Source organism: Phoenix dactylifera, chromosome 1 (assembly GCF_051530095.1).
Source record: "Phoenix dactylifera cultivar Ajwa chromosome 1, Ajwa_hap1_PhDact_Kaust_v1.1, whole genome shotgun sequence".
In the NCBI taxonomy this organism is placed as follows: Eukaryota; Viridiplantae; Streptophyta; class Magnoliopsida; order Arecales; family Arecaceae; genus Phoenix; species Phoenix dactylifera.
In genome coordinates, this window is record NC_143190.1 from 2,596,934 (window position 1) to 2,615,786 (window position 18,853).

General features: G+C 37.1%; 2 protein-coding genes across 2 annotated transcripts; one reads left to right on the plus strand and one right to left on the minus strand.

Annotated features, from left to right (window-relative positions):
* The first annotated feature begins 2,511 nt into the window (after nt 1–2,511).
* Nucleotides 2,512–9,569, plus strand: LOC103702709 (guanine nucleotide-binding protein subunit beta). The gene is made up of 6 exons (XM_008785251.5): nt 2,512–2,844; nt 2,944–3,038; nt 4,319–4,743; nt 6,761–7,124; nt 8,009–8,122; nt 9,059–9,569. The coding sequence occupies exons 1-6, from the start codon at nt 2,739–2,741 to the stop codon at nt 9,104–9,106; spliced, it is 1,152 nt and encodes a 383-aa protein (XP_008783473.2). The 5' UTR covers nt 2,512–2,738; the 3' UTR covers nt 9,107–9,569.
* Nucleotides 9,570–11,581: 2,012 nt separating this feature from the next.
* On the minus strand, nt 11,582–18,634 carry LOC103702749 (sulfite exporter TauE/SafE family protein 3-like). The gene is made up of 12 exons (XM_039114500.2): nt 17,871–18,634; nt 17,612–17,771; nt 17,111–17,311; nt 16,171–16,235; nt 16,049–16,082; nt 15,538–15,617; nt 15,345–15,431; nt 15,117–15,167; nt 12,773–12,994; nt 12,199–12,292; nt 11,958–12,098; nt 11,582–11,875 (listed from the first exon to the last, which is right to left on the minus strand). Exons 1-12 carry the CDS (start codon nt 18,132–18,134, stop codon nt 11,769–11,771), a joined length of 1,506 nt encoding a protein of 501 aa, XP_038970428.2. The 5' UTR covers nt 18,135–18,634; the 3' UTR covers nt 11,582–11,768.
* Between the last annotated feature and the right edge of the window lie 219 nt (nt 18,635–18,853).

Sequence of the window (18,853 nt, forward strand, 5' to 3'; positions counted from 1 at the left end):
GGAAGACATGCCCTCTCCAGCTCAATTCAAGATCGGAGAAGATCAGGATCTTATATAAAAGTGGATGATCCAAGGTTTTTGGTTCTTACCTCTTGGACCATTTGCTTTCTAATGGTAGGCAGCAAGGATTTGGTGCATGGGCTCCTTAGTGTTGTATACAATGATCATTGGATAAATAATGGAGCCATTTCTAAGACCCCAGGAAAATAAGATGGTGAAGGAACCGGCATACGCCTCTTTTTCATTCTCAACAAGGCTCAATCTCTCTTGAGCACTCTTAGGGAACCAATTGAACATTCCATTCAAGGTAGTGCTTCCTTCACTTGCTCTAAAGTTGCATGCTTGTCCTACAAGTCCCTGCTTTTTATTTTTTCATTTTGAGGCTGGGGATGTAATAGGGTTGGGGATTTTTGAGAGGGGGTCAACTATCCAAATCAAACTTTTGTACCATCAATCATGATCTACATCATTAAAATACCTAAAAGTGGGAGAAAACACATTTTGGTGGTTTTTGCCCTATGCATTAAGTAAACATAAAATGTATAGTTAAAATAATATGAGACCATATTTTATTACGATCTAAACATTAAATTACATTGATTTTCAATTTATACAAATTTTAACATATGTAGATTATGGGCAATAAAGTAGATTCTTAATATTACAGACTATCGTCGATTGTATGACTTTTTGATCTGAGTGCTCGAATATTAATTTTTGACTTAAAGAAAAGTAGATATCTTTTCTCTATACGTATGTACGTACACATATATGCATATATGTACCTATTTACGTACGTGGTTACACATGTATTGAGAGGAGTAGATATCTTTTCTCTATATATATGCATGCATATATGTATCTATACACATAGATTTGTAGCCGATCCACATAAATTATTCATGCTATATTTTTTCTTTTTCTCTTATCTTCTCGAATCTTTTTCTTCTTCTTCAGTCTTATTGAAATCCATCACAATGAAAAGTGTATTGCTTAGAAAGAGGATAGACCGGAACGATGACCCAAATGTTTCTCCATAAGGGCTAGCATCAACATGAGCATACTGCATTTGATTGACCCATTGAATTGTAGTTGAAGAATCTCTCTCCTTTTACACTCTCCGGATTCCAACATCTAAACGGTCGTAGCTTTTAGTTGAGCCTCTGGGATTAAGTATACATGCTTTAGCAAAGAAGAAACAAGTCTGCCATAATAATCTCCCAATACCAAGCCAATCAAAGCACCTTGATCTTGAACTGATCCATGGAAGGCCTAAACTGTACTTAAAACAAAAATCAAACAACATTGTCCTATAAGAATTTAAAAAGAAAAGCCCCCTATTATTTCACTATTTTTTTTTCCCTCTAGAATCATATCCGCCTGTGCAAGTAAATGCATCACATAAGCACCAAGAATGGTTCCATTTCTTCTATAGATTTTGAATATACTTCTCACTACTCTTTGTAGTTGCCTCATTTTCTTTCAATATCAATCTCATCATTTTCTCTTTTTTTTTTTCTTGTAAGAAATATCCATCTCTAATATTTTAGATTTTTGTACATTGCATACATGGAGCTCATTCATGATTTATGTCCAGCAAATGCTCTCATTGTAGGCGCTTTTCTATTGGCAAGTAAAAATTTCACCTCACCAAGCCATTTTTCGTGCGGGCCCGACGGCTGCCCCCAATTTTGATTTCGCTGCCATTTAAAATTTCAATTAGAAGAGCGGTTGCTAGTCCAGGTTTTTTTTTTTTTTTTTTTTTTTGGTAAACCCGCGTCTCAGTTACACATAGATGTGCGTACGCCACGAGAAATCAGAATACAAAATACAATCAAGGTCTTGTGAGATGGAGCTAGTGCCATCCCATATGAAGGCCCTAGAGTGATGAGCTGCGGAGGAGGCGACTTAGTCCGCCACACTGTTCGTCTTCCGAAAAACATGTGCGACCCAGAAAAAATCAAGATTGTCCAGAAAATGTCATACATATCTGATTAGTGGGTGTAGATCTGGCCTAGCACGCCCGTACCTGATCCACTCAATCATTATGGCAGAATCACCTTCCAATAATATTCGCGGAGCCTCCAAGTGTATACTAGCATATACGAGACCCTCTTACGTCGCGCGCAGCTCGGCCACTAAGATGGACTAATCAAATATGCATCATTTCTCTACCGTAATCAATCTTAGCTCATGGTCTCTGATCATGAAGCTCACACCATATCTACTACCGTCTTTTGAAATACTGTCGTTAAAGTTTATTTTGAGAAAAATCAGAGAATGGGAGTTTTCAAAATATCATTGGTACCATAGCATGCCCAAGAAGCCCATTTGAGTGGAACGGTTCATTTAATAATTTCTACCTCTCCCTCGGACCCACGAACATCGCTGTCCTAAATCTCTTCTGACACGTGTCAGGACAGGACCCACGTCGCCCTTTCCGTCTCCCTTCCTCCTTTAAACACTCTCCAACATCACCACCTACAACTCCCCCCCCCCCCCCCTCTCTCTACCCCACCTTCCCCTATTCCTCTGTGTCCCCTCGTATTCTTCCTCGATTCGCCCCACGCGAACCTAAACCCTAGATCGGTTTCTCCCTCCGTTCTGCTCCGAGATTGGCGTTCTCGGAGTGGGAATGGTGGATTAGGGCTCGCATCGAGCTAGAGAGAGGGCGGTCATTGGCTGCAGAACTCTAATGTTTTGAAACATTGGGGTCGGGGTTAGGGTTAGGTTTGTCCATGTATGTTGCTGAGCTGAAGGAGCGGCACATGGCCGCGACGGCGACCGTGAACGGTCTGCGCGAGCGGTTGAAGCAGAGGCGGCAGGCGCTTCTCGACACCGATGGTGGAATTCTCGTGTTCTTGTTCTTGGCGGTTTTTCCCCTCAATTTTTTTTCTCTTGAGAACAATGGTTTGAATTTTTTTCCCTCTTTTGTTTTTTCAGTTGCTGGGTATGCTAAGAGCCATGGGAAAACGGCGATTAGCTTTGGCTCCACGGATCTGGTTTGCTGTAGGACCCTGCAGGGTCATACGGGGAAAGTAGGCTGCTGATTCTTTTGTAAAGATGAGATTTTTTGCGCTTTTGCTGCATGTTTCTTCGTTTTTGTTAGTTGAGTTCATGGGGTTGCCTGAAAGCTACCTTTACATGGTATTTTTGTTAAATGAGGATTCCGTGATTATATGGAACTGTTGATGAGCAGTGAAAGTTTTCAACTTTTTAGACTGGAAGGTGAAGTTCTTGTTTTTCTTTCCTCTTTTTATGTGTATATTAGAATTGCTGAACTGGAGAAGCGTGATGTGATGCGAAAACACAGGGGGAAAAGATATTCTGAATGATTATTTATCACACAATGCTTGGAAAAAATACGTGTGTGAAACTTAGCTGGTCTGTTGTGCGAAGGTGACCTAAAAACTTTTTGCTCTTTGCAAGTCAACCACGCAAAGCCAAAATTAGCATCCACCGATGATTTACTTCAAAATCATTCTTCGGGTTCATGTAATTATATGTTCTAAAGGAATTTTCTTTCCTGGTTGGCTGTTCTTCTTTTCATTGCTGTTCCAATTTACACTATTTAATTTCCATATGCTATATGACGTAATTGGAAATGATGAAATGCTGTACTGGTTAAATTCTTAAATTAGAAATCATATGTTTCTTGGCCCGTAAGGAAGGTTTGATAGGTGAAAATTAAGTTCAGACAAAAATCTGACGACAGGTGAACAATATTTCGAGTATATGTTTCTTCATTGGAACATATTGTGTCAATATATCTATCAAGCTTTATTTTTTAATCATAATCTCGAACATTTCTCGGGATAAGATAATCTTCGATATCGGGAGACCCCACTAGGAAGATTAAGTTAGAACTAAAATGAATCAATGTGTCTAGGAAACAACATATATGTATACATAAGGTATAAGATATAAAACTAAGGAAACTAAGAAACATGTTCAGTATTATCAACTCTAAATGTTATATCATTTTTCTTGTTCTGCAATAATTGATCTCATTTTTTTCTACTGCATTCTTGGGTTGGGGCATGGAGATGTTGACCACTTTTTCCTTGCTCAATTGGATATTCTATTTCAACTTATAAGTCAAATTGCACATAACTGTGGCATTTGTGATTGTGATATTAAGTCAAGCATTATGTGTGGATGTGGATGTGCAAAATTTATAACATTTTAACTTTTTGCTGGATGGTGACCTTTCGTATTATTTTGGATTAGTTATGGATCTAGCTTTTAGAGATTAAAACTCAAACTTCAACCTTTTAATTAGCAACTGATGTATACTGTTTTCTAAGAACATTGTCAGGTCTATTCGCTGGATTGGACTCCTGAAAGGAATCGGATAGTTAGTGCTTCTCAAGATGGGAGATTAATTGTGTGGAATGCCTTGACAAGCCAGAAAACGCATGCTATAAAGCTTTACTGTGCTTGGGTCATGACATGTGCCTTTGCCCCCAACAGTCAGTCTGTTGCATGTGGTGGCCTTGATAGTGCGTGCTCTATTTTCAATCTCAATTCTCAAGTTGATAGAGATGGAAATATACCAGTATCAAGAATACTTACTGGGCACAAGGGCTATGTATCATCTTGTCAGTATGTCCCAGATCAGGAGACTCGACTGCTTACCAGCTCAGGGGATCGGACATGTGTCTTATGGGATGTTACTACTGGTCAGAGGATCTCCGTCTTTGGAGGCGAATTTCCATCAGGACACACAGCTGATGTGTTGAGGTAATTGCATAGATCCTATCATGCATTCATGTACTTGTACTTGAAACCAAAATGCTGCAGTCATAAATTTCTGTAATTTTTTTCCTCCATAGGTAGCTTAGTTTTATATTGGCTGAATGCCTATTGTCTTTATTTGAAAAGATATTTCACATAACTGGCTTTGTACTTGACATTAATTACTGCAACAAAATCTATAGATCTCTTTTTGGTTATAATCTGTTTATGATCTTTGGTTTTTAGAGGAATTCCGTCCACCGAAAGCTTTTTTTTTTTTTTTTCCGAACAAACTTGTGCTGATCTTGACCTAAATTGAAGGAATGTTTGTTGTCTATCCAAAACAGATGATCCTATGTAGGTTTCCATCTAATACTTATATATTTAGTTTGCATATAGTATTAGATGACCTTGCCAGAATTCCGATAAGTTTGTGCTAGAACAAGGATAGTTCTATCCATTTGTACATTTGTAGATTTTCCTCTCCTTTGTGTCTTTCTTTGCTGAAACTTAGATAGCAAGCAGTACATTTCAGTATAAACATCAAGGCCCATAATGTATGTTGCCATTTACCAAAGGTTCTATGCATTATGTGAACATATTCTCCCAAACTCAGTATTCTCCTAAAAATTGATGAGATTACTAGCAAATAAATCGATATGTCCAAATCCAATATCATGTTTCAAATTATTTTATGTAACTGTGTGATAGACACTGCTATTTGGGCATGTGCATTGCACATTACAGTCCGTTATTTATTTATGCTTTGTTTCTATGACTAATTGTACTAAAAATTCTATCAAATATATAAAATTGTATAATAACGCATTGAGGTTTTAGTCATATGATTAATTTAAGTAATTGATATATCATAGTCTTGTACTGATTATTCTTTCTCATGACTTTGTGTATTTATAAGAGACTGAAAAAATCAATAATATTACTAAATAAAGAACTTGTTGATAAATAATATGTAAAATTAATAGACTTCTTATACGGTAAATGGTTTTTGAATCAACAAAACATAGTGACCAATTATTTGTTTTGCAACTCTAAACATCAGTCATGCCCCATATGTACGGATGATTGAATTCAAGTAGAAGTTTATGTAGTGTTAAGCGTTATTTGGAGGTGCACAAATGTTTCATACGATAATAGCTTTGCACCATTGAAAATTTGGAAGTGTTCTTTACATTTATGCCACTGGTTATTCCCCTTTTTTTGCTTTTCGTTTTTGAAAATATTTGTGGGATTTCACCATCTGTCTTTGAATATGGAACCTCTTCTAGTGCATGTGCTAAGGAGGAGGCTGCCAACTGAAGGACACAAGTCTTATTGTTTATCATCTTGTTTATTATTATTGCATTTGGTGTCATGCATTAATGGGAAAAACAAGGGAGTATAATGCTGCCTGCTGTATTTTAGTGGGAGAGGGATTAAAAATGGGATTATTTGGACATACTGGTATAACATATGTGGCTCTCTTTTGCACTAAACATGATGGACATATGGGATTAACATTTATAGCTTTTAGTTGACTGTTTATGAAAGATTGGATAAGACAAAATTTTTGGGGATATATATACATGAAGCATGATGAAGATATGGGATGATGTCTGGTCTTGTTAACCTTACTCCCATCAGTAGAGAGAGAAACAATCTATGGGTAAGCCAGTGGAGAGATTGGTGCAAAGAGGCTGGATTGTTTTGGAAAAAAAAGTAACAGGGCATATTCTTAGAATTAGAATATTCCCAAAATTCAAAACTGTTTCTTTTTTTTTTGGTAGGGGAAAATAACAGAGAATTCTTAGAACATTCCCAGAACTGTTTCTTTTTGATGTCATATGGATTCTCTTGTGAACGCATGAGCTGTGATGCTTTTGCGGGCACGATGTTCCTGCAAACAGAAACTTTCATATGATCTTTCTATATTTATTTCGTTTTAAACAAAAGAAACCTGGTTTTCATTCTGTACTCTAAGATAATCATATTACTGAAAACAACTTGTGTTTTTCATCTCCAGTGTCTCAATCAACTCTTCAAATTCAAATATGTTTGTCTCTGGTTCATGCGATGCTACTGCTCGACTGTGGGATACTCGAATTGCTAGTCGAGCAGTCCGAACTTATCATGGTCATGTGGGGGATGTTAATGCTGTCAAATTCTTCCCTGATGGACAAAGATTTGGGACTGGCTCTGATGATGGCACATGCCGATTATTTGACATGAGGACAGGACATCAACTTCAAGTTTATAGTCAGCAGCATGACAATAATGATAATGATGTTCCCATTGTCACATCCATTGCCTTCTCAATATCGGGTAGACTCCTTTTTGCTGGATACTCCAATGGTGATTGTTATGTGTGGGACACACTGGTAGCTGAGGTATGCATTTCTTTTTTATTTGGAAAAACAAATTCCTGTGCAACTCTAAACAGTAAAGGCAATCTTCAATGAAAAATATAGTGGAAACATTATATGAAGTCAATCATTTGTTTTAGGAAATAATCTTGGCAATGTTTAGAAATTCGCAGTTAAATATTATCTCTGAATTGTTTTTATCCAGAGTGAAGACAATAAAAAAAACTAAAATTAAAGAAGATATCTCTGATTGTTTGGCTGAGAATTATAAAGAAATCCAAACAACAATTTATATTAGGAAAAATAAAAAATTAAAGAAAAATCAAGAAAAAATTGGAAATCAGTTTAAAATACATTTTATTTATTAGGATCGTTGAATATATTGTTTTGGTATTCCCATTGAAATGATAAAAAAAAGCTAAAGTCATATTTTATATGTAATATATCATGATACTGTTTGATCACAGTCTAATCATTTTATGCCCTTTTTAAAATCTAATGCATCAATACTTTCAGATATTCTCAGAACTTGCAAAATATAACTTTAATTAAAAAATGTGTCCTAACATTTGAAGGAATGAATAAATGGTGCCCCCCCTTTCCACACACACAAAAAAAAAAAAATCCAGCATAAGCAACCCATATAGACAATGACTTTGGTTGCAAAAATCAATTTAACCAAAACTCCAAAACTCACCCAGGTTTGTATTGGTTTTAGGTGAAACTGAGGATTTTGGTTTTGGAGTTTCGGACAGAACTTCAGCCAAGAGTCCAATCTTTGTAGTTAGTGAAACCATCACTTTGATTTGTTCCCCCTCCCTTCTTGCTTTGGGTGTTTTGGTTTATCATTTTGCTAACTTTTATAAGAAAAGGGTGTTTGGATCATCTATGTTTTTCTCTTTTCTCAGGTAGTCCTGAATTTGGGAACTCTGCAAAACTCTCATGAGGGCCGCATAAGCTGCCTAGGTTTGTCATCTGATGGGAGTGCCTTATGCACAGGAAGTTGGGACAAAAACCTAAAGGTACCTTCTTATCCAGTTTGTTAATCAATAATTAGATTTCACCATTGGAACCATTAGAACATATTTTAAGAGTTTGTAGAAGCTGCTATGCTTAGGGTGCACCATGACTAGAAATGCAGCTTCTTATACTTTCACTATGGGTTGTATCATTTCTTTATCGAATATCTCGGAAATCAAATTTGTTTTGTCTCCCCATTTGGAAGTTTATTTCTGTCTGTTTGTTTTTTGGAAATTGTTTCCAACAGTTAAAAGAATCTCAACTAGTTTCAGATTTGAACTACAAAATTCAGCCCAGGCTCCTCTGGTCACACCAGCTGGATGTTCCATTTTCCAGTTTACAACTGAGTCACCTTTTTATTTACTTCTCTCTCTATCAACCCTTCGGTGAAGGGTTGTTTATCATCAACTTCAGCCTTTTAGCTACAAGGCATGCTTAATCAGTCTAGCTAGCTTGAAAAATCTTGGTATGAGTTTGATATTGGTTCTTAGAGGTTAGCTAGATTAAATGGGTGTGACTCATTTTGCACACCTGCTAGGGGATTATTATCTTGTTCTAGCCATTTGTTCTATCATCCTTATTGCTTTCTTGATCTCAAAAATTCTTTCCTCTTAAGACATAATAAGGGGCAATGGAGTGTCTGTGTACCAATCTTTTTTTTTCCTCCTCCATGCCTCTGCTATCTACATCCTTCATATTTTCGGATGATATTAACATCTTGAGAACTTGATTATCATGCTCAAATTTCAAGTTGTGCGCCCAATCTCAGGTGATTGATCAAACCTCTGTTTGGTCAGCTTATAACAGTTCCAAGCTTCAGTCCATTCAAAAAAATCCGAACATCTAACACTACCTGCATCTTGTGAGATCAATCTTTTCCAGTTGTACAAAGATGTAGGTTCAAATTCTATAAAACTCGTCCTTTATTATTTTGGCAGATTTGGGGCTTTGGAGGACACAGGAAGGTGATCCATTCTTTGCGTTGATAGCACTTGTGGAATATCTCAGTTTGGGGCCCAACTTGGAGGACCATTTTCTTGCAAATGCCAGCTAGCTCTTGTATGATGGATTCTGCTGTATCTTGCCCCCTAAAGCTACAAGTCCTGATTCCATGAAGCTCAAGCATCTTGAGATATCAATTTTTTTGATGGGGGCACTTGCGTGAGATAGAGAAAAGGTTGCAGAAATGCCATCAGGACTGTCGTGCATCATTTCAATTATCTGTTGTCATTTGTATAATTAGATTCCGGTAACTCCTTTTTCCTCATATTTTTTTGTAAAATGTAATGTCTTTTGTTGGCTTTTTTAGGCTAGAGAATGTTATCTCATCCTGTCTGTACTCTGTTTGGTCTGTACAACTTGGTTTGGTATCTTGACTTGATATTTTGTTTGCTATTTGAACTTCAGAGATGGTTTGATACTTTGCTGGGAAAGTGATAAGTTAACATATACCAGTTAATTAAATGATACAAAATGTTTTCATAGGTTATATCAATCAGATCTGCATGAAATGGCAGTAGAGCAACTGGGAAGCAACAAATTTGTTCTTTTTCCCCTTCGTCAATTTCTGGGCTCTTATCCTTGTGATTTGGCCTACAGATTTTTGTTCTTTTCTTGATGAAACTGGCTTCTACAGATACCCCCAAATAATGTTTCTTTAATTTCTTATATTTCATTATCCACGTTGTGGAGCATGTTCGTAAGGCATATCCAATTTATTGTCCCTTGAGAAAATGACATTCTGGGGCATCCAGATATTTTTCATTATCTAGAAGGTAAGATGTGCCTAAAAAAGAGATTTAAGATTTTAAGTGCTTAGGAGATTTATTACTTATATATCATTTATCCTCCTCCCTGTCCTATATATCAAGTATTGCTGTTGAGGAGAAAGGGAGGGCTGTGCACCCACACGGTTTCATTAAGATAATGAAATGGTGAATTGAAAATTGAATTTTTATAAGTTGGCTTGCTGTCGATCTCTAAGAACAATGTTGATTGGTAGCGTGACATGGGCTTCTGCTGCTCTGGGGTGGGTTTAGTGTTTCAGCTTATTAATTCTGTTGTATATATCTTAGAAATGATGCCTTAGTAGTTTCTGCAGTGGTTCTGTTATGTACTCTGAACTATGAATTTATGTTTAAGCTTCAGGCTCCTCTTTTGTACCCACAAAAAGGACCTACAAGAGGGAGTTTACCAATGCAGGTCCCATGTCGTTGTGGAATTATGTATGCTTGGGAGTAGTAGCCATAAGGCCTTTCACACAGTTATATTTTGATTTGCACTGGCTGAGAAGAGATTGGGAAAGGATGACAAACAGTAGATGCTCCTAGCCATCGGTTTTTCTGGAATCTCATCTTGGACTCGTTCCCTGTTCTGATGTTGATGCTGCACCGATATCTACCACCGCAATGCAGGACCACTTTTCCAGACGGGAGAAGACACTTAGCATGTTTGTATATCAAGTATTCTTAGCAAATGATTTGCCAATGGTAGAGAGATATTTGTCTGGATCTATTGCTGATAACTACTTGATTTGTTTGTAGTTTCCTTTATGTGTGTTTTAAGATATGGAATATCCCAACTTGTATTTAGCACATTTGGTTGAGCTTTCCCAGGTGACTAATTCAACCATTATTCAATGTTCTGAACTTCTGAGGCATTATAATTTGTTCAAGGTTTCAGATGACAAAAACAACTGGTTAATGTTAGCAACAAATTAACAAGTTCCTTAGAGTCTCTTTAGAGTTCTGTTGTTTTTCTAATGCCAAATGACATCAAGAATGGTAATACTTCATGTAATTTGATCTTGTGATGGGATTAGTTTTAATTGGAACGTTCAATGAGCAAGGAAATAGGCTGCGATGGAAAGGAAAATCAAATACAAGATAAATACTCGAGCTAACATTTGTTTCTCTTTCTAGTAAATTCAAGAACTACAGGATTTCTGATTCAATTTTTAGCTTTCAAATGCTAACCAGTTTCTTACTGGCTGCAGTAGCCCCTTCTTCTTGAAGCCCATGAGTCGACTCCAGAAGAACAAATCTTCATGCCTTCCAGTGACTAGGTAGAACAAGATTATTTGGAAAAAGAAAGCTCAGTCACTGATGCTTCTATTTTGCAGCCATTACATATCATATCATATCATGCCATGACCACATGGAAGTATGGCACTGAGATCGGAGAACAATAAGTTGATAGGCCATGGCACTAAGAGAACTTAACCATGATGCAGACTATGGTGGATTTCCAGTGCCAGGCTTCAATATAATCTAGGTAGGTCCTTTGGAAATCAGAGACTGGCGGAAGTGGAGATCTACAGCATTGATCTTAGCCTCTGTTTTCCCTAAAATGCAAATGATTATGTTAGGTTAATTTTACTTGTGAAGTTGGAACAGAATGTTACTTGTCTTTTTATCTTAGACCTTAAATTACATTCATGATGAATAAATTGAACTCTGCACTTTTTATTAGATATTATGCCGCAATTTCTGCACAGATTAAGCATTTACTTTTGTATATGGAAAAAAGGATGCCAAGTTTCAGTTGTCATGGTTACAAGAACAAAGATTCAACTCGGATTCAAGTAGACAAATACCCTATCTGTAGCAAAAAGAAAGATATGGATATCACTATTACATCTTTAAAACTTTAAAGGACTTTGAATTGAAGCGATTTAGAGTGGTAGCAAAGGTTTTCAAAACCCATATGCTCCTTCCTTTCCAGCTTCTCTACCATGTGTGCAATACCAACACCACCTGCAGTGACATCAACATATTAGAGATTATAGGCCATGCATTAGAAACATCTCCTTGACAGAAGAATTGAGACAATATTTACCTAAACTAATTGCGCTCACAAAGATGGTCCAAGCCAGAATGAAGATGATCAGCGATGCTCGGCCTAGGAGCACAATCAACCTTCTAACAATGTGCTGACCGGTGAAGGCGGCCACAGTTGCCAGAAAAACAAAGTAGGCAGCTGCAGCAATAAAACAGTCAAAGAGCTTTTAAGATTCCAGTAGTTGTAGTAGCTAATATTATAGCTCTCAGGGGGTAAAATTGATGGCAATGCTGTTTACCGTATGGAACGGGGAAGCGATGGAGAAGGTAATATTGTATGACGGACATTGATGACGAAAATGTCATCACAAATGTTGATGTTGCACTTGCAACCTACAACACACACAATAACATTAATAACACAATGCATGAGAACTAGGATATCTTCAAGTCCAAAAACAAATGCCTGCATTATAATGACTTAAAAAGCATGTTTGAAACATATGCATTCCATTTCAAACACAGCGAGCAATTTGGGCCAGCACGACCGATTGTTTAATAAGTATCCATAAACACTTTACACTAAAACCTAGTGACTGATGTCCAAAAACTTTAGTTTTCAGCTTTCCCCCAACCAAGGGTCATGAATTATATATATATATATTAACATGGATTTTTTTTTTTTTTGTTCATAACATTTATGAATGCTTTCCATTCGCAGAATTCCACAAGCTTCAGATGGCTTTCATATGCCTGTTCTGTTATTTTTTAACCTTTTTTTTTCGAAGTTTTGTTTCAACTTAAAAATCTATTCTCAAATTATGAAGAATTCAGACATTGCCGCATTTTTAGTGGTGTAAGAGAGAGCAGAACCTGAGGAGGAACTCCCATTTCAAGAAACAATGGTCCCAGGATGAACCCCCCTCCTAGTCCAAGCAGTCCTCCAACTATCCCAGCTAATACCCCACAGCAACAGTAGAAGAGCAGCTGATGCATTTTCCATCTTATATCTTGCTTCCCCCTAGAGGCAATTGTCCTCTTTCCTTTGCAGAGGTTGATGGCTTCGCAAAGCGTGACGGAAAGAGCTATTGGCACCTGCATAACACAAAATGTCAGTCAAGTTTCTTCCACAAATGTGCCATTTTCTGAGCTAAATAATTGTTTTCCTATCACAACTTGGCAGGGTTCCTTTCAGATCCACATTAGGCCAAAGAATCTTTCTACATACTGAAGCTTTATCAATTACATGGTAGGATTTGTACTTTGTCCTTTTTTTTTCGATGGAAAGCATTTGTACTTTGTCACTTGGCCAGATAAGCTATCAAGTGATGATAGTAATTGACCTATCCACATATCAAAATGATCAACTAAACCTATATGTTGTTGCTCTGATATTCAGTTAGGCTGCATTTGGATGCCGAATGGCTAACCAGGAAGTAGATAGATTTAACCATTTCTAACCACCTGCGAGCCAGCTAACTGGCGCTAAAAATTATCCTCTGTTTGGTCGAAATTCCAGGAGTTAATGGATTATGGAACAACTGAAAATGTAAAGAGGGAGAAGAGAGAGCCTGGTCAAATTTATTTCGAAACAGGTTAAATGGCTTTTTAGGACTTTGACCAAATAACTTTAATCCTAACTTTGTTAATGGCTGTTTAGCTGGTTGGACTGATAACTTGCCTTTACTAGCAGATAACCAGCAACCAAAAACAATTAAAGCCATTGTGTTGTCTGCTTAAGTTCAAGGATGTTGAGACCCGTTTCAAATTGTACCTGTTATGAAGCTAGAACTTTATCAGATTGTATGCATTTGAGATTTAATACAAGTCATTGGAAGATTTCTAGGTAAAAAAAGAGCAATAATTTGATATGAGAATTATTCTAGTATGCTGATGGATGAGAGATGGATACGACAGCTAGGTGAAATATGTAATCCAAGGATATAGGAATGCTAGATTTAGAAGTAGGACTCAAAATGATTAAGGCTGTGATTCTGAGGGTTGCATAGGCTATGTTTTCAGGAATTCGAGTCGTGTATTGACATAAGCAGCATGCCTTTCTGGTAGCCAGATCATAGAAATTTGGTTGTGGGATAAGATATGTACATAAAAGAAGCAAAATTTAAAGATATTAAGTCTTTGCAAAAGTACTAGTTTAGTTTGAAGGTAAAGCTGGGCTCATGTGAAGTAATTAGAATTGAAATGATCCAAAATAACATGGCAAGGAAGCAAGCAACATATAGATGAAGGCCAAGGGATATTTGCTCTTCAAGTGTAACAGGTTGATCATCTAAATAGAGCTCAAATGAGAGATCAAAGAATATCTCACTTGGTGTCAGATTGAGAACAGTGAGCATGAAATATATAATTACTGATTCAAATGGTGGTAAACTGACATGCTCACCTAGTGATAAATCTGTCTTTCTTCTATCGACTTCCATAAAGACTGTACTCTTTTTATGTGCCTCTGGAATTTCGCTAGTCTGTTTCCATGTTACACCTTTTTTAAGACTGGCTGATCTTAATTTTTGTACATGTTCGTCAATTAGTTTCAGATTTGGACATTGAATACACTATTATAGAGAACTCCCTTCAAAACATGAAGTTGAATCAATAAAAATACCAGTCTAACAGTATCCTCTGGTTTCTTTTTTTCAAAGACCAGTTATATGTGTCTGAACATCATTTTAAACTATCCAATATTCTAATTATTCCTTGTTAATTAGTAAATAGGAATGAGATCAAATGCAGTAAATGAACATTTAGTTATCCAATGCTTTGAGGTTCCAATGACTCCTGAAGGATAAATGTTGGAGTATTCCTATCGATCAGTCATGTCATATAGGCCTGAGTCAGACATCAAATTGCTCCGATTTGAATTACCCGGAGGATACCTTATATATATATATATATATATATATATATTAAAAGATGTACAATTAAACCTATTTCTTGATTCAATAAAATTCTAAAGAAGTGAAAATGGTACCCAAATAATGATAGCTATGTCAAAAGCAGGTTTGATTATGCCTGTTCCTAATCCTATCTAGAATGTAACAATGTAGGGATCCATATCTGTTTGCATATGCGCAAATGACCCCTTCTCACAATAATAATGTAAATAACCCTATTCCGGTCTAGTCTGTTACCAAAATAACACTCTTGTATCTGCTTTGAGGAATATAAGAAGAAAAGAAAACTACAAAGGAGATGATACCTGTAAAGCATTTAGAACCCAGTATTCTATGGAGCAGGTTGTGGCATACGTCTGCATACATATTCCAGAGGAAAGAAAATCATGATATATGAAAAGTTAGATAGCATAAGCATATAATGTACAATGATCAAGACAACGGTGAGAAAGGGCACAGTGTCGAGGTCATGAAAATTAACAATTAACAATGTTCTTTTTTACTTTTTTAAGTCTAGAAAAGTGATATATCACCTTAATTATCTGCACAGCAAGGAATGCCACCCACACAAATAACAGCAGCATAAACTCTTTCCAGTAGATGTTTTCTTTGATTGGAACCTGGGAAGACAGAGTTCATCAGAATTCTGATAAGTTCAAGATCAAATGGGTTAACTACAGAACCTGACTCTTCTTTTCTCAAAAGAAAAGGAAAAAACAAACCTACCTCATCATCTGGAGATGACAGGACCTGCGCATTGGCAGCAGGAGCACCTGGGAGGGGTTTGTATGCCAGTTTTGGACTCTCTAAAATTCAAAAGAAAGATAATACTAGTTTTTTCCTACAAGGAAAAGCTTCAAATAAAATAACAGAAGAAAAAATAACCGCGTGCATGAATGATTCTGCGATTCGGTGCGTATAGTAGTGCATATGCACTTGTCATGAGAGAGAAGAGGATGGTTTGTAAATCTTCTTACCAAGATTCGCCGTCTTGGTACCCGTGCCATATTAGCACTGTATCGGTACAGTACAGAATGGGATGTTTTCGGTGTACCAAATGTCGGTATGCCTCCCGTAATATATACCGATACCGAACTGGTATGACATGGTATGCTCTGTATTGTCCGGTTCGGGCCAGTACGGCGAACCATGCTTCTTACTGTTTGCTTAGTGAGCATAAGTAGATCATAGTTTTCAATTACTTCAATTGCTGAGGTGGGTTTTTTGTCATACTTACCATTTGATTGAGAAGTGAGCAGCTTGGCAGCTTCCTGAAATGTAAGTATCGCAAGAACTCTCTTAATCAAGGTTTATTTAAACAAGATCAGAAAATTGAAAGCAATGAGGTAAGGAACAGACCTTTTTCAATATGGATTCTTTTTTCCATGTTTCTATACCTTTGAAAAGTGCCTTTGTTGATGTACCTGGAATCAGTCATACCAATTTAGTATTTCATCTCTCTTAAACATAGGGAAAAAAGAAGCAACCAATAACTGAGATATAGAAAAGTATACTTCATTCATTAATTACTCTAAGATGATAGTACCATAATTTGGAGAAACTACCAAATATGAACTACATTGGGAGGAAATACTTTCTTGAGTCATGATATTGCTTATAAGGTCAATTTTCATCAAGGACCGCCATTAGATTTTGCCAGAAACTCCACTTAAAGTACTAATGCATGAAAAAAAAAGGAGATTAAATTTCTTATGAGATCTAAGTGAAAGGATAATGAAGCTTCTGGAGAATTGGTTACCAGCAAATGGTCATGAAAATTACCGAGCTGCAGACATGGAAAATGCCGAGAATATGCATACATAATTCAATACTTGGAGACATGACTGTTTTTTGATAATAATAAGGAAAAAACATTGCCAGATCGTGCGATGAAAAATGCTAGATGAAAGCTTCTAGCGACAGAGTAAGAGACAACCTTTACAACTAAAATACAGAAACTCATCTACTAGTTCGGAATTTTGTTAGAAGTAGTTTTTCTTTTGACTCAACATGTAGGTGATTTTTTCTGACGATTTGATTGTATTATCAGCTTGTGCAGTAAAATTCAGATTTCATTGTAGTGGAAGTGGTGTTATAGCTTCTGTCTGCAAGAAGATGAAAACTAGCTAAATCATTAATATTATTGTAAGAACAAATCAACCAAATCTTCTTAGGGAAGCAGAAACAGCCAAATATGAGATTTCATATGATAAGATGCTTGGAACATAAGATGATCTGAAGTACCTAAATTTTCTTTTATGGAGGTGATGGCCATAAAGAATTTGTTCTATCATTTTACCTAGGAAGAGGATAATGAGGAGAACAGTGACCATCCAATCAGGAAAAATGACATTAAAAGCGACTCCAATACTGATGCCTAACATGAGCATGGGCTGAAACAGCAAAGCAAGGTCATAATCAATGATTGGCAATTCCAGTGTCGGGTGGCGGAGCCTCAAGTTATAGTACACTGTGGATCCTGCAGCACCCATGATCATACCTGCAAGACAAGCAATGCCGGATTTAAATGAAGAAATGGAACTCGAATCATGACTTACAAGAATAAAACACAGTACAGGTGAGATCCATCTTTGTATAGCTAACAAACTTTAAATTCATAAACAGAATAGTAACTGTTAGTTTATTTTATTCTGTATAGCTCCAGAGTCTAGATTAAAGAGAAACAGAATGTTCAAATTTAAGAACCTGCCATGCGGCCTGTTTTCAGAAGAAGAAAGAAATAAAGAAGGAAGGAGACATTATTTCTACATTACTCCATCTATATTAGCCTATGTCTTACACTTGGAGATGGCTGTAGATGTCTTTGGGTCGAAGCCAATGATCAAGGTAAGCATGGGAACAAAAATCCCACCTCCGCCGACACCTCCAATACTGCCCAGAGCAGCACCAAGGAACCCGATGGTCGAACCCAACACGACCCTCCATCCGAACTCCATGTCCTGAATCCAATCCCATCCAACTCCATTCAATCACCACAAAGATATACAAATAACAGAAGAAAAGCAAATGAATTGTGTTCTAAGAGCAGAGTCCCATACTGGCCAAACATGGGTGTAAGAAGAGTCGCCATTGTCGAACAGGGAATGGAAGATGTTGGCAAGGATATATTTATGATCCTTCTCTATAAACTTGTTGTGGTTGGTGCTGCTGGTGCTAATGCTAATACTACTACTTCCCATCTCATGAGGTGAGGATGCGAGGGGCCTGTTTGCTAAGACCACCTCGCTTTCCAAGGCCAGGCTCAAGCAAAGGAGCAACATTCCTCCTACCCACCACCCCCAGCTCTCCAGTCTTCCACCCATCGCTCTCTTTTCCCAGCACCTACCAAAAAATGGACTCAAAATGATCGAAAGCCTTTCACTCTCTTTCCTCCTCTCTTTTTACAGAAGAGAGAGCTTTGGAGTGTCTTCCATCGCTCTTTCACTGGTTGGCTGGAATACTACTATAGTAAGATGGCGGGTTTTCGCTTGCCTTTGCTGCAACTCTGTATCTCCAGCTCTTTCCCTTCTCGCTGCTCTAATTTGTAACTGCTTGCAATTGATTCTACTCCTCAGACTGAGGGGAGAAAAATATGTTTCTCGATTTTGGTGATCGTTTTTGGTGCGTTATTAGTAGAAGCGATGTTGTTTCTTTGAATGATAGCTGTGGATTCTCTTTTTGGGGCCGTGGACGGTTAACCTTCACCGGCTTGGCATCAGAGAATCAAGATACACAACGGGCATGTGTTTCTTCTTGTTCTTAACCCCTCCCCTCTCTCTCTCTCTCTCTCTGGCTCTGTGTGTGTGTGTGTGTCTGAAACTTCTCGTTACCTTCAGTTGATCCGTGATTTTTATCATATCATTTAAGAACGGCGGTTTAGGAAACTTCCATGCGGCCTTGATGGCCAGAGTGATATATTGCACTTACAATATAGCTTCTTTTTTTTTTTATTGTGCAGAATTAATTCGATATAGGTAAAATTAATTAATTAAATAATTAATTTGTTTATGAAAAAAATAATAAAGAGTCGACTAATTCGAAC